Source organism: Stegostoma tigrinum, chromosome 37, assembly GCF_030684315.1.
Source record: "Stegostoma tigrinum isolate sSteTig4 chromosome 37, sSteTig4.hap1, whole genome shotgun sequence".
NCBI lineage: Eukaryota > Metazoa > Chordata > Chondrichthyes > Orectolobiformes > Stegostomatidae > Stegostoma > Stegostoma tigrinum.
The window spans coordinates 9,287,627-9,304,249 of NC_081390.1; the positions used below are offsets into that span (position 1 = coordinate 9,287,627).

Sequence of the window (16,623 nt, forward strand, 5' to 3'; positions counted from 1 at the left end):
AAGTGCTTTTTCTATAAATTGATAACAACAATCGCTGGCAAAAGTTGTCAATTTTAACAATTCCCCAATCTCTTTCCCTCTGAGCCGTGGAGATAAATTATAAATTAGCCCCCACCCAAATAGAAAGAGCACTAGGCCCTACCATCTGTCATGAAGCTGTATTCCTTGGGTACAGCCGGCAAGGTTGTTTTCATGGAATCTTCGGGATATTTGTCTTGTTTCCTGTGCTGACTGTCAATGGGAATGGGTCTCTGTTGGCTTTCCGAACTGGGAATTGCAGCTGTCACCTGCTGTCCTCTCTCAAACACCAGCCGCACCACCTAACAGAAGAGGCAGGGGGGAATTGAAGGAGTCATTTGTCACACAGCAGGACTGACCACACACAAAGGTCTATGCTGTCACATCTGCTTTGCTACACATTCTATTCATTGTATCATCCCGAATGAAACTAAGCAGTTGACAGCAGATACAGGGGACACTGAAGCCTATGAATTTGTAATTCTACCCTCACATCATCCAACAGTAGCACTGGCTGAATCCATCTTATCATGTGGTTCCAGCAACCCTTTGTTCAACATAAAGAGGCTGGCATGGTGGCTCGGTGGTTAGCACTGCTGCTTCACCGCCCAGAGACCTGGGTTCGATTCCATTCTTGGGCGACTGTCTGCGAAGTGTTTACACGTCCTCCCCATGTCTGCGTGACTTTCCTCCACAGTCCAATGATATGCAGGTTAGGTGGATTAGCCATACTAAAATTGCCCGTGGAATCCAGGGATGTGCATTTTGGTGGGCTAATCATGGGAAATTCAGGGTCATAGAATATGAGAGTGGGTCTGATGGGATGCTCTTTGGTAAGTCGGTGTGGGCTCAGTGGGCTGAATGGCCTGTTTCCACACATTACAGATTCTATGAAGAGGCATATTCTGCCAGTAAGAAATACTTCTGCTTTATTTTTGAAAGGAGAATTGATGTGAGTCATGCCACATGATGTTGAACAGCAAGTGTTAAATGGAGATATTAAAAAGTCATGATCTTCGTTGAAAAGTATCCAACAAATCAACTGCAAAGTATTTTGGTCAATGCACCGACAGTATGAAAAGGTACATATAAAAACCCAATAATATGCTTAAAATTGTAACGTACATTGTTCACACTGAAGCTGTTATGATCAATGTTACACACAACTGCCTGTGGTTGTCCATGTGTGGGAGGAAGATTGGTTAACTGCGTTATATTGATTCACTGCAATACATGTGTTTCAGTACGTCACACCTATAGGGATCCTGTTACAGTAGAACAACTACCTGTTCAACAACTGTATGACAACTGTTCAACACATACAGTATGTTCAAATGTTCAATATCTATAACATTGACATTTGGCAGTTACAGAACTTGAATATTGCTGTTAAAAAAAAGACACATTTTGTCAAAGCTTTTTTAGTCCTTTCGTAATTGGAACAATTCACAGAAATAGCAATGTGAAGAGAAGGCAACATTTACACTGCATGGGAGGAGAGCGTGGGTTGGTTGGCAAGTGGACTCTGATTGCTAGAATATACCAGTTAGATGTCAACTGAGAGTTAATTGAGCAGTGTCGACATATCTAAACAGGTTAAAAAAAGGAGTTCTGAAGAAGGATCACCTGATATGTGAACTCTGATCTCTCTCTCAGATGCTGCCAGTACTGTTGAGCTTTTCAAGAAACTTCTGTTTTTGTTCCTGATTTACAGCATCTGCAATTCTTTCGGTTTTTAGTTAACTGTCAAGCTCTGTTTAGATTTTAAACCTGGAGATTAACTCTGATGGTCCAAAGCATTATCTTGAGAAATGAACCAGCAAATGGCAGTCATCTATTTTGTTGAGTTGAAACAGCTGCAGTGTGTGTGTGTCTGTTCTTTCAGTCTGCAAAGGCTCTTGTCGCGCAACTGCAGTCAACCTGTTTCTGAGCTAGATGGTCCAAGTTCCATTCCCACATGTCCCAGGGCTGTGTCCCGACATATCTAAACAGGTTCATTAAAAAAGGGAGCTCTGAAGAAGCATCATTGGACCTGAAACATTAACTCTGGCTTCTCTCACAGATGCTCCCAGACCAGCTGAGCATTTCCAGCAATTTTTGTTTCTGTTTCTGATTAAAAGAGGCATCTGTCTACAAAGGACAGGATCCTGTGTATTACTATATGTAAATTCCAATACACGCAGGTTCACCACACATTGAGCTTGAGTGACAATTCTACTTTCCTCTCATATACTACAAACATATCTTTTATCAGTGACCTCGAACACGGTCACAGCAACTGAATATTCTGCTCACAACTTCAGTCTTGCAAAGTTCAATTTGCAGTTTCTGATGCGCTACATTCACACACCACAGGACTATCTGTGTCTGTTCCATCATGGCTCAGTTGGTAGCACTCTCAGCATTGAATTCAACCTCTGCAGGTTCAAGCTTCTCTCCAGATACTTAGCAGCACATAATCTTGGTTGACATCTCACTCCTGTACGGAGGTGGAATTGCACATTGGAGGCGTTTTTTTAGGGGGATCAGATGTTAAAACAAGGCCCCTTCTACCCTCTGAGGCGCATAAACAAAATATGCATGGCACTATTTCTGAGAATAGCAGACTTTTGCGGTGACTTGACCTATATTTATCCCTTGGTCAGTATTACGGAAACAGATTACCTGCTCATCATTACATTGCTGTTTAAGAGAGCTTGCTACATTGGTAGCTGTGTATCTGATATTACACCAACAATTACATTTCAAAAGTATTTCATTGGCTGGATAGCATTTTGGGACACTCTTAGGCCATAAATTGCATGATATCGATGCAAGTCCTTTTAACTTATCACCTCCAAAAATTACCCAAAGGTACGAGTCATTAAACTTTGCTAGTACTAAATTATGCCAATCACTGAATCACGTTTTAAGGTTCAGTTATGGTGCTGCTATAACACGTGCTCTGGCAACGCAAATTTGCCGTAATGTGATTGACAAATATAGGAACGCTATTTCTAAAACACAAACTTATGTTGGCCATAACGCGATTTCACAGTGACTTTAACGTATGTTTACAACAAATGAGGTAGGATGTTTAACGGACTGTGTTTTATGAAGACAAAGCCCCTTGAACTTTACACTGATTTTTAAGATTTGCAGAAATAAACAGGGAGAACGAGGAAAAAAATTTTAAAATTGTCATCTATAGATTGAAGAGAGAGTTTAGGAGAAACATCTTATCCAGAGAGCTGCTAAAACAGAGAAAAGCAAATAAAGTCACATTTAAAAGGGATGAGGATTAATATTAAAAGTCAACGTATAAGAAGATTTGAGGAAATAAAAGGAAGAAGAATGGAATCTTCAGAGAGTTAATACAGTCGACTGCTGGAACGTGTGTTCTGTCAACATAACCTGGTAGTAACGCAACTGATGTGCAGGGGAATGCTATTTCAATAACACAAACTTGTGTTGGCTACAATGCGATTCCATCGGTGTGCGGAGGAGTACATGACGAAATCACATGATCGTTTCACAGGCTTTGTCCTGAGTACGTGCAATGTCAGTGTCGAAGAGTCTCTGTGCTGGCATCACACGATCATTTCACAGAATTTGTCGTGAAGCGCTTTCTGTGAGAGGTACTCCATGATTTTCAGGGTTTTATTTGCAAATTCTGCCGTGTTACCCACAAAAATGCTAGGACACAGTGACCCAGAACGTTAGCAAGAAGCGCCCTGATGATAAAGTTGCAGGTGGTGAACGTAAGAGAAAGGCTATAACACTGGAAGAGAAGTTGGATGTTATCAAGAATTTGAGAGTAATGAGAGAACGTGTGATACAGTTCATGTAACAGGAATAAAGGAGTCTACCTTGCACACCATTAGAGACAATGCAGAAAAGACTAAAGCCAGCTGTATTCCTGGAAAATGTCTGAGTGCTAGATTTTAAAGGCTTATATCCATCAGAGGTGCCCTCAAGAGTCAAAGAACATTGTGTTGATCTTGCAAAGCAAGTTGGATTTGAAGAAGTGTAGAGCGAGAGTGTTGAAGAGCTGCTTGAGTCCCACTGTGAAGAACTCCCTACAGCTGATCTACAACAACTTGTCGCTGAGGGGAAAGTGGAAGCTGGAGACGAAGAAGAAGAAGTCCAGGATACAGCACCATGAGAGTTTTCCACTTCTGTTTTGTCTTCGATCTTGAGGGGAAACTGAGAAATATTTGCAGCTCTTAGAGGACAATGATTACAATGCAGAACGCAGCAGGATAGCAGTTTGTGAAATAGAAACTTATTTGGCACCCAATGAACAGCTTCTTCCTGAAAGTAGAAAAAAGGCAAAGCAGCAACAACTGGATATCTTTTTTAAGCCAACCCCCAAGAAACAGTCAGAAGACAATGAACCACAGCCACCGACTTCTGGATGAATTAATTTTTGCCCTAACCCTGCAAGAACAACTACACCTGAAGGTAATGATGATGACGGCCCTCAGCCCCTGCATTAACAACAGAGAAACTTCGAAATCTCCTCCCCCATCAGGTCATCTTGATATTTTTTCAAGGTAAGGTGTTAAATTTACTTTTATTTCACTATTAGATATTTATACAAACTGCTATCCTTTGTGTTAAGACTTTTGAGTGATTATTGAACGATTTTGAGTGATTTTTTTTGGTGGTCTGCCCCTCACTCTACTTTTCCCATTGGCCCCGTTATTTCTACAGTCAGATTTTTTATAATGCATTGTTGAGCAAGAACATAACTATCATGTTAACACAGAACTGACTGTTTGGCCTTAGAGATAGTAGGAACTGCAGATGCTGGACAATCTGAGATAACAAAGTGTAGAGCTGGATGAACACAGCAGGCCAAGCAGCATCAGAGGAGCAGGAAGGCTGACGTTTCGTGTCTAGACTTTCTTCAGAAATGGGGGAGGAAAAGGGGGTTCTGAAGTATATAGGGAGAGAGGGGGAGAAGATAGATAGAAGATGGATAGAGGAGAAGATAGGTGGAGAGGAATATTACCTTTTTGCTTTTCGGTGAGGAGCCCTTGAAGGGCTATCGCTTTGGTTAACTTTTGGTCACCTGTACTGGGTAATAAAGCCCTCTAAGCTCAGTGTCAAAATTTTATTTAGCAATTCTGTGAAGTTTTAAGTTGCTCCTTAAATCCTCTCTGGCTAAGCTATTGACCACTTGACCTAAGATCTCTTTATGTGCCTCAATGCTTTATAATGGTCCTGCAAAATACCTAGCATGTTTTGGGGAAGTAAAGGTGTTTTAAAAAATTAAATTGTTGTTATTGAAGTATTTTGGGATATTTTATTACAAAAAGGGTGCAAGTTGTTATTCATGAGGGTCAGGAATTAATGCCTATAAGTTGGTGGTGGTATCAGCGTGATTGATTCCAGGAATCAAATTTTACTAAGAACTTGATGGTTTTAGAGATCGTACAGAAGAGGTTGACCAGTACGGTTCTGAAAATGAGGGATTATAATCACATGATACACTGGTGGAGTTGGGTTTGCTCTTTTTAGAGTAGTGAATGTAAAGAAGGGCTTTAATAGAAGTGTTTAAAATCATGAATGCTTTTGCATGTAGTCTATCAAGCTTTTGGGAATCACTATTATAAAATGTTACAGCCATTCCTCCAGTACTCATAAAACATGCATTGGGATTGACATTTGTGTTGATACATCATGTTAAATGTTTCTTCAAGAAATCTTGAATAAACTGTTTACAAGTTGAAGTGTCGATGAGCATATCAAGGCGACCAATTTTTAAAATTCATTCTCAGGATAACAGCATCACTAGCTACGCCCCCATTTATTGTTCATCCTGAATTGCCCAGATGGCAGTTAAGAGTCAACCACATTGCTGTGTGTCTGGAGTCTCATGTAGACCAGACCAGGTAATGATGGTAGCTTCTTTCCCTTTAGGGCATTAGTGAACTCGGTGGGGTTTTCCAACAATCAACAATAAATTCACCGTCATCATCAGGGTCCTAATTCCAGGTTTTTACTTTAACTCAAACTCCATCATCTGCAGTGGAGGGATTCGAATGTTGGCCACCCAGAACAGTAGTTGGGTTGCTGGATTAACATTCCTGCGATAATACCACTCAGGCATCACCTGCCCACTAGGAACCAAAGGCAACACAATAATGCAACAACTGGTTAGAATCTGGAATGGACCCTTCTGAAGTCGTGGTGAAAACTAAGTCAAAAGTGTTCTTCAAACTGGAAAAATAGTCCAAGGAGAAAAAATTGAAGAGATTTGAAGCAGGCACATGATAAATTGGACGAGTTTTAGAAAGAGATACTGTGGATTTGATGTGTGAAACGACCTCTGTTCCGAGCTATGCTATGATTACAAGATTTCTTGAAGAAACATTTAACATGATGTATCAACACAAATGTCAATCCCAATGCATGCTTTATGAGTACTGGAGGAATGGCTGGAACATTTTATAATAGTGATTCCCAAAAGCTTGATAGACTACATTTCAAATTTACTGTGGTACTGCAGCAATATTAATGATACTTAATCACAGCTGTGTATGCGTGAGTTAAGGTTGCTTACAAATTTATGTAAATTTATTCATGATAAACTGTTAGGATTTATTCCAAGCATGAAATTTCATAATAAATACCATCAATGGTTTGCAATTTTTTTAGACGGTCAAGTTAAATAGTATTCTTGTTATCAGGTTTTATTATATTTTGAGTGAACAATATACCTCATAGATCTGTTGTGTTGGTAAGAAATAGAGCAGTGTTGAGATTAAGTTAAATAAAAGTGGTATTTGTTTCATTTGACAGTCCCTTGCTTCAGTTTATTCATAAGCGACGGAACTAATATTCATTACTATGCAGATTGGCATATTTTGCATGCAAATTTGACCAAATTAATCTGTAGCCTTGTTGAAAACTCTGAGAACTATCTGAATGCACAGTGTACAGTATCTCTACCTCTGAACCAGAAGTGGCAATATCACTGGATTATTACAGGCAACCTCCAAGTTATGAGCAGGTTTTGTTCCCAAAAATGTACGCAAGTCAATTTGCATGCATGATGGAACACAAAACAGTACAGTATCTATTCGTGAATATGAGGTGAAGAGCAAGAGGGGACCTCGTCTGTAAATACAGTGTTTGTAAGTCTGATGTCTCTAAATCAGGGGCTACGTGCATCTGGAATGCTGGGCCAATTGTCTGGGGACATTGACTTGAACTCTACGATAGTAGCTGGTGAAATTTAAATTCAAGAAAAGAAATCTGGAATTAAAAGCTAGTCTAATGTTGACCATGTTACCATTGTTAATTGTCATTACAACCCATCTGGTTCACCAACATCCTTACACAGTCTAGGCAACATGAGATTCCAGACCCATAAAATGTGATCAATTCTCAACTGTCCTTTCAAATGGCCTGGCAAGCCGCTCACATCAAGGGCAAATGAAGTGGGCAGGAACTGCAGGCATAACCAGCAATGCCCACATCCCAGCAGGTTGAGTTCCAGCTTATAAATGTGTGAAAGCGTATGTTGCCTCTGACTCATGGTTTGGATCAGATTGGTGGCAACAACTTTGAGGTTCAACCCCCTTCCTGACTGGGTGTGTTCAGGACCAGCCTCCTTGTTCCACCTGTAATGAAGATTGGGGCAGAGTGGGTCAGAGCTGAGCAAGGAATTGAAGAAAAGGAAGACAGGCAACTGGCTGTAGAGAGCAATGAATTATCTGTGTAAATTGGTTGATAATTTTCATCTAGGTTTGGGTGATTGTATCTGCATGTTGGAGGGATAGCATTCTATTTTAATTTGTTTCCAGAATGTCCTATACTGGGATATAAGAACAGTCATTCATGGTAAGCAGGGGCTTCTCAATGGGGGGACGAACAAGAGCAGCAAACGCTGAACAGCTAAGTAAAACAGCAAAGGGAGAAATATAGCAACTCAAAGGCATGCATCAATTTTTTAAGTAATTTTTAATGGGATGTGAGTACCACTGCTGGGGCCAACGTTTGTAGCCCATCTCAAGTTGGCCTTGCAAAGTCTGCTGCTGAGGTTACCGTGTAGGCAATCTGCTATCAAGGAGGGAGTTCCAGATGTTGTCTTCCCCAACAACAGAGATGATCTGGCATTATGGTGCCAAGTCAGGAAGGCTGGTGGCTTGGACCAGAACTTGGTGATGATCCCATTCACTTGTTGACATCTCCTTCCAGGTGTAATTGGAAAGTGCCACTTAAGGAGGCTGCGCGAGTTGTGGAGTGGGGTGAAGTGAGTGTTAAGTATCTGAGTTGGAGACTAAACATAGTAAAGACCTGACACAAAGCCTACTTAGATCCCATCCCCCTTTCTCCATGCTCTGGATATTCACAGTTGCCAGACCCTTCATTGAACAATAAATAAGAAGAAATATCAGGTAAACCACACTTGTGATGGTATGGGTTAATGGGGAAATATTTCTTAGCATAATACAATATCATTGCACTGTTCAAACAGCTTCTTTTATATTAATGAGAATTAGTGAGTGGAACCTCAGATTAATCTTTGATTTGCTTCCATATGACCACGTGTGACATACATTCACCAAAAAATAACAAAATGTTGTTTCACCCTATGACATAGGACATAATATTAGGTGTTACATAATTTTTAAAAATGTACTTAGAAATCTGGATGAAGAGCTAAGATCCAAAGTGAGGGTGTTTGCTAATGATTTCCAATGCCTTGCACCATTCACAACTCCTCAGGTACTGAAGCAGTCCATGTCCAAATGCATTGAGATCTGGGCAGTATCCAGACTTGGGATAACAAGCGGCAAGTAACATTCATACCGCACATAAGCCCATGATATTTCATGGCATGTATTCACCAGTATTAACATCATGGAGTTAACTACTGACCAGAAACAGAGCAGCTCAGAGGCTAGAAATGCTGCAATGAGTAATTCACTTCCTTACTATCTAAAACCTGTACCGTGTCTACCAGGCACAAGTCAGGAGTCTGATCGAATAATCCTCACTTACTTGGATGAGTGCAGCTCTAGCAACACTCAAAAAACTTTACACTGTCCAGGACAAAACAGCCAACTTGATTGCCGTCACATCCACTGGCATTTCCTCTACCACCAACGCTCAGTAGCAGCAGTGAGTATTATGTACAAGATGCACTCCAGAAATTCACCAAAGATCCTTTGACAGCTCCTTCCAAACACATGAACACACACCATTTAAGAAGGGCAAGGGCAGCAGATATGTAGGAACATCACCACCTGCAAGTTTCCCTCCAACAAAAACAAAGTTGCTTGAAAAGCTCAGCAGGTCTGGCAGCGTCTGTGGAGGAGAAAACCGAGTTAACGTTTTGGGTCCGGTGACCCTTCCTCAGAACCCCTCCAAGTCACTCACCATCCTGACTTGGAAATATATCATTGCTCCTTCACTGTCACCAGATCAAAATCCTGCAATTATCTTTGTAAGGGTATTGTGAGTCAACATGCAGCACATGTGCTACAGCAGTTCAAGAATGCAGCTCATCATCACCTTCACTTAACTGGGGATAGGCAATAAACGCTGCCCCAACCAGCCACACCTACATACCCCAGATAAATTATAAAAAAGAAACTTGAAGAGGCAATAGCTGTATAGCATAAGCTCGGGGTTTATGACTGCAAATTATTCCTGTAATTAAGAATGAAACATTATACCCTCTGCACATACACCTTGCCTTAACACATTTCAACCCAAGGATCTCTTCTGTGAATGAAGGCTTTTGTAACCAAACATAACAGTGACAAAGGGGCAGTGAGACGGACATTCATTCCACATGCACCCTGTAAATCACAGACATATTTGCTATTTTAGTGCACTAATAAACAACTTAAAAAGGACTTCTGTGGCATAGTGCATCCCTTCTGTCGTGCATCCCTACCACTGGACCAGGTGGTCTGGTTTCAGGTCCTACCTGTTCCACAGGTTTGAGATAACATCTCTGAACAGATTGATTAGAAAATGAAACAATAAAAAAGTGGATCTTTAAGAAGATGATTTGAGCAGAAATTCGTGTGGATCATGTACAGGATGGCTGGTTGTCATGGTACCCATCTGATGATGAATAGGTATCAAGAAGACCCAGGGCACTTATCATTCAATGTTGACATTCAACAAGAATTTGATAAATAAATCTACGTCAGGCAGTCAGAGCAGGACAATGAATTATTGCAGTGCTTTCTCCACTCCAAAGGTATGGTATCGAGTCTGGACTGGACACCAGGACGGAGATGCATTTAGCTGCACTGCAGGTGAGTATAAGAAACGAGTCCATCGGTCCATCGAGTCTGCTTCACTGCTCAATAAGCCTGATCTGATAGGCACCCCAAATGACCTTTCTTGCCTTGATTCCCCTGTCCACCAAAAATCGTGAACGCATTCAATGAACCCACCTCCATTAAAAAGCGAAAGAACTGCAGATGCTGTAAATCAGAAGCAATAACAGAATTTGCTGGAAAAGCTCAGTAGATTTGGAAACATCTGTGAAGAGAAATCAGAGTTCATTTTTGGGTTCAGTGACCCTTCCTCAGAACCCATCTCCATTACTCTTTACGCAGAGAATTCTAATGACTCTTTAAGGGAAGACATCCTTTCTACCTCCGTGTTAATTGGGTACCCCTCATCTTTAACTAGATCTAGACTCCCTCACAAGAAGAAATGTCCTTTATAACCATTTCTTAGGAAAAAGCAAGCAATAAACCAATTTTGACTTGTGCTTCTTATTTCAATTCTGCTCTCACTCTCAATGAACTGGTGCACTGAACTGTCGTCAACTATAGTAAGAACGCAGTAACTTGTCGAGCTTTAGCAGTATTCCAGCCAGGGGTCATTAACCCCTTGATGCTGATCCACGAGCAGTCAGGATGACACAGGCAACGTACCTGACCAGTGTTCTTCAAACACTCAATCGCTTGTTTATGAGTGATGCCCTGCAGGCTGATTCCATCCACCTCCCGCAAACAGTCACCTGTCAAAATACAAGTGAAGAGTTAAAATTTGTGTGGCCTCATTCAAGGTTGAACAGCAATTTGTTGGAGTGAGAGTTCCTTTACTGGAGCTGTGCCAGCACCGTTCTGTAGCTCTAGTTGACCGTAACACCATTAAAGATAGGAGAAGAAGGCCAATCAGCCAATTGAGTGTACTCTGCCATTCAATGAAATCACGGCTGATCTAACTGTACAATTCTGGTCACCCTGTTTCAGGAAGGATGTTTTGAAACTGGAAATGGTGCAAAAAATGTTTACAATGATGTTACTCACTGAAGGGCTTGAGTTATAAGGAGAGGCTGGATAGGCGGGGACTGTGTGGAGACTGAGGGGTGAACCTTGTAGAGATCTATTAAATCATGAGGGGCACAGATATGGTGAATAGCTAAGGTCTTTTCCCAGGGCAAGGGAGTCCAAATCTAAATGGCATAGGTTTAGGGTGACGGGGAAAGATTAAAAAAGGGATCTGAGGGGTGGGTGTATATGGAATGAGCTGCGAGAGGAAGTGACGGAGGTTGGTACAAATACGACATTTAAAAGTCACCTGGACAGCTACGCAAATAGGAAAGGTTCAGAGGGATATGGGCCAAATGTAGGCAAATGGGACTAGTTCAGACTAGGAAACTTAGTTAGCATGGGTGAGTTGGATTGAAGGGTCTGTTTCTGTGCTGCATGGCTCTGTAACTCCACTGCAGCTTTTTCTCCTTGATTTCTGATCTGATTAATTGTTATCACTTGTACCGAGGTACACTGAAAAGTTTTGTTTTGCCTGCAGTACAGGCAGATCATACCATACAAAGATTATAGGGTGATAGAACAGAGAGAGGAATACAAAGTTACAGCTGCAATGAAGGTGCATAAAAAGCAAGATCAACATTAGATTTGAAATTTGTGATGTTCATTCAGAAGTCTAATAACAGTGGTGATAAAGCTGTTCTTGAATCTGTTGGTATATGTGTTTAAACTTTTGTATTTCCTGCCCGATGGAAGAGATCATAAGAGATTATAACTGGTGGGAGGGGTCTTCAATGATGTTGGCTGCCTTATGAGGCAGTGAGGAATGTAGTTGGAGTCAATGGATGGAAGGTTGGCTTGCGGGATGCACTGAGCTGTGTTCACAACTCTCTGTAGTTTCTTACAGTCCTGGGCAGAGAAGCTGCCGTACCAATCTGTAACGCACCCAGATTGAATGCTTTCTATCTTAAGCCTTGATTCCCTTCCAGATAAACATTCCAACCTTGGCAGCTCTCCCTGGCAAAGGATTTCACAGCCTCACAACCCTCTGGGAGATAAAATTCCTCCTTATCTCTGTCTTAAATACGTGAACCTTTATTCTGAGATTATGTCTTCTGGTTCTAGATTCTCCCACAGCCTCTCAAAAGCTACTTGGTCTAGTTCTCTAAGAATCTTGCATGTCTGAATAAGGTTGCCTCTCATTCTGAATGTATTAGGTAGCTAATTCGCTTCAGATAATATTTGTAGCTTCGCCACCAATGCTTCTGGCAGACTTCTGGCCATCCTGGAAGAGGGTTGATAAACCTGAAACAGAATCGAATAAGTTCCAGTGCTGTTAAAGAAGCATAGCTGCCACTCTCTTCTGATACCACATGAGGCGTCCATCCATATTTGCTGAGCAGTGCTTCCCTGAACCAAATGGCCCAAAATTGGGCTTCAGGTTCAGTTCAGTAATAAGGATGAAGTGCCAGTACTCATGCTGGCTCAGCAGTTAGTAGGGACTGCAAAGGATTTGTGCTTCACAGATAGCTGCCTCCTTGAGACTCAACAGGATGATAGCAGCCTAGTTTTTAACAAAACAAAATGCCGCAGTAGGAAATTGAGCAGGTTTCCTTCCTTTTCAACTGTGAAACTGTTCGCTGATGCTTCATTTGGCTCATTCAAAAATAAAAATCTTCTTGAAGGTAAATTTGGAGTGGTTTGATTACAGACACAGCACAAACACCAAGACCTGGAGAGATACAGGGGCGTGGGTGTTGGAGGCTGACAAATGCCCAGGACCCTCACAGGACCGAGGACACAAAGGTCCTGCTTGAGCTATCATTTCTTGCTTGTGAATTTCTAGCTTAGGCCTCTGCCAAGTTGACAACGTTGCTGGCAAACTGGAGGGAGCATCAGTGATTGGACACCAAAACGTGGACCCTGGGGTTGGTCCCTGGCAACCTGGAGCGAGGCAAACAGGTGTCCAGCCACAGATGGGTCTGGCTAGGGAGGGATGGTGTAAAAATTAACAATCGCCAAAGACTTCCTCAAGAGGTAGAAAATTTCTGCTTCACCCTGCCTAAAAGATACATCCTTGCTACTTATGGAGTCAATGACTGTAATCTCTTTTCATCACTGAGTTCCCCAGCCCTGGGAAAGATCATAAGATTACTCAGAATCTGGATCCTAAATGTGCTGCAGCTGTGTTTGAAACTGACAGTGGGTGCCTTTTCTCACTGTTAAGATCACCAACTATGGCAAATGTGATAGTTTGCCTGATGGGTGGACACCCCCTCCCCTCAAAGCCATATCCATTGATGTGAAATAAGAAGCTAGGCAGTAGCATGGCTTTTTTTAGGGGCATAGTCTTCACTGTGCCCTATTAAAGTCTGCATCTCATCATCCTCTCCTCCCTGTTGTGAGGGGAATTGCTGAAGGAAGTGTGGTTGTCTATACTTCCAGCTAATGCTGAACAGTGGCAATGCAGAGTTAATCGGACATCATGGGATGGCTAGCCTTGGAGACTGTTCACATGAAGCTACCACGGGGAGATGACTTGGATGCAGCAATGTCATGATGATTTGGATTCTGAATAGTCCACAGAAAGGGCATCTTGACCACTAACTGGACGACTCTCAAATAATTCTTTCCCAGGTTATTGTCACATGGTCAGTCAGCCCTGGACTAAGCTTTTCCTACTTCCCTGTTGTATTTTTATTAATAAAGATCACATTTGCTATAGTTTGTGACACTAACATTGAGAAAAGGCATCCACCATCAGTATCAAACACAAGTTAAATGTTATCCGGGAAAATGGAGAATGAGCTTTTCTAAGACAACCCAAATGGAGAATTGGTCTCTCCTGACCAGTGTGTCTCCTTTCATTGCCCCTTCAGTGTCCTTTCCTTTTAATTTAGGGACTATGCCAAATCAGGGATGGCTGTGTGCTTTGAGTTTGTATTCCTGTTTTGAAGAGAACCAAAGTGAATGAGCCATTGCGTCTCTTGCCACGAAAAAGGCAGAGGAAACACACATTTGATCAGACTGAATGTGTACACGGGTTCCAGAGGTTAAAGGTCTCTCTGACCTGAGGAAACTGTGCTGCAGTTGAAATGTCACTGCACGAGTGATCTGGATCCAGTGCTTCAAGTTCAAATCCCAAAGCATCTGGTGGAGATTCAAACTCCCAAGGTCGCTGATCGAGATTAATTTCAAGTTCCAAATCTAGAACACAAAGTTAGTTGCAGTGGCCAAGACAATTATCATTGGTTGTTGGAAATAGAAATGGTTCACTAATGTCCTTTCAGAAGAAAATCCGTTATCTTTACCCATGCTGGCCTACATTCAACTCTAGACCCAAACCAATGTGACTGACTCTTAACTACTCTCTGAAATGGTCCAGCAAGCACTCAGTCTGAGTGTAATTAAGAATGAGCAACAAATGCTGGCCTAGCTGATGATGCTCACATCACATGGTGCAATAAGGAATTGAAACAGCCGAATCCAATTGTACATTCAATCATTGTGACCAGCACAGCATGGTCATACCCTAAACCTCATCAAAGCCCCAGTGTTTTTACATTGGATGAAATCTGTTAGTTCATGTTTTGCATGCAGATGTATCACCCAAAATAATCATGCATCCTCTTAAGTTGTTCACACAAAAATCTGCTCTCTACCTTTCCTGATGTGACCATCAAGATCTGCAGCGCCTCCAGGTATAATGGCCTTCACATAGATTCCACCATTCTTCACACTGGTATTCACACCACCCTGTAAAGTACAATGGAAGATGCTTTATAAAGGACCCTTCCTTCTATTTCGTGTTGGTATAATGATATCCCTTCTCAGACTATCAGAACATGCTGTCCCACAAGTCAGTGTTATTATGCCATAAAGCTTCTTAGTGAAGGAACATGTTCTGTCTGACAATCATGGACATTTCTTTGTTGCCAATGCTAAGGCTTTTTTATTCATTCATGTGGTATGGGTATCACTGGCAGCATTTATTGTCTATTCTTTGTTGCCTTCGAGAAGGTGGTGGTGAACTACCTTCTTGAATCATTCAATCTTTGGAGGGTTAGGACCTCCACAATGTTGTTAAGAAGTTAGTTTCAGGATTATGACCCAATGAAAGAACTGTGTTGTACTTCCAACTCAGGATGCTGTGTTACTTGGAGGGGAACATGTAGATGGTGGTGTTCCATGTATCTGCTATGCTTGGCTTTCTAGATGGTAGAGCTGGTGGTTTGGGAAAGTGCTAACTAAGGAGTCCTGGTGACTGCAATGTGTCTTGTAGATGGTGTATACGGTAAAGAGAGCAAATGTTGTAGTTGCTAGATAGGTTGCTTGTCTTGGATGGCGTCAAGCTTCTTGAGCATTATTGGTGCTGCACTCATCCAGACAAGAGAGGGGTATTCCACAGTCCTGACTTGTGGCTTGTGGACAAGAACTGAGTAGCCATGAGGTGAGTTACCTGCCACAGATTCCTAGCCCATGACCTCCTCTTGTAACCATAGTATTTAAATAACTAGTCCAGTTCAGTTTCTGGTCAATGATAACCCCCAAGATATTGATAGTGGGGGTATTCAGCAATGACAATTCCACTGAATATCAAGGGACAATGGTTAGATTCTGTCTTGCTGGAGAAGGCTATTGTCTGTCACTTGTGTGGCATGTATGTTACTGCGACGTGTCAGCCAAAATCCGGATGTTGTCCAGATCTTGCTGAATATGGGCATGGACTGCTTCAGAATCTTAGTTTGTATGAATGATGTTAAATATTGTGCAATCATTGCTATTCTTTTCATACCTGCAAGCAGGTGTCATGACCTAATTAGTTAACTGCAATGAAAAAACATTCGGTCCAATTTACATTTAGTTTATGTCAAACAAATTATTTAAATGTACATAAGAGTCAGCCAGTAAGTGTTGAGTTTTATGATGTGCAGTTATTCCTAATGAAGCTCCAACTAGAAAGTGTTTGTTTGGGCTTTGCCTAAAAGCATTTAACTTTCAGCGAATTACAAAAAGTGAACAGAGAATTGTTCAATCAAAATTGAAAGTCTTGCCGTACAATTACTGAATGTGTACCAGACAATGAAAGGAAGAATTATGTAATCATTTGGACCCACTTAATGAGGAAACAATGAAATGCGTTGATACTTATTTCACCAAACAGAGGTAGGTTAAGAAGCACAAGATTTGTTTTTGGAATCAAAGCTTGCTGAGCTGAACACTGATGTGGATGTGCCGATATTGGACTGGGGTGAACAAATTAGAAATCACACAACTCCAGGTTACAGTCCAACAGGTTTATTTGAAATCACAAGCTTTCAAAGTGCTGCTCCTTTGTCAGGCGATCTTTGGCATTATTTGATGCAAT

The 16,623-nt window shown here is 41.5% G+C and overlaps 1 protein-coding gene across 2 annotated transcripts in view; it reads right to left on the reverse strand.

Annotated features, from left to right (window-relative positions):
* Positions 1-16,623, reverse strand: part of ptpn20 (protein tyrosine phosphatase non-receptor type 20) — a 389,207-nt gene that overhangs the window by 147,526 nt on the left and 225,058 nt on the right. For both annotated transcript variants that reach the window (XM_048563379.2, XM_059640399.1), the window contains 3 exons: positions 14,918-15,011; positions 10,917-11,002; positions 143-320 (listed from right to left, as the gene is read on the reverse strand). In XM_048563379.2, the coding sequence (XP_048419336.2) occupies positions 143-320; positions 10,917-11,002; positions 14,918-15,011 (358 nt within the window). The remainder of the gene's footprint in view (positions 1-142; positions 321-10,916; positions 11,003-14,917; positions 15,012-16,623) is intronic.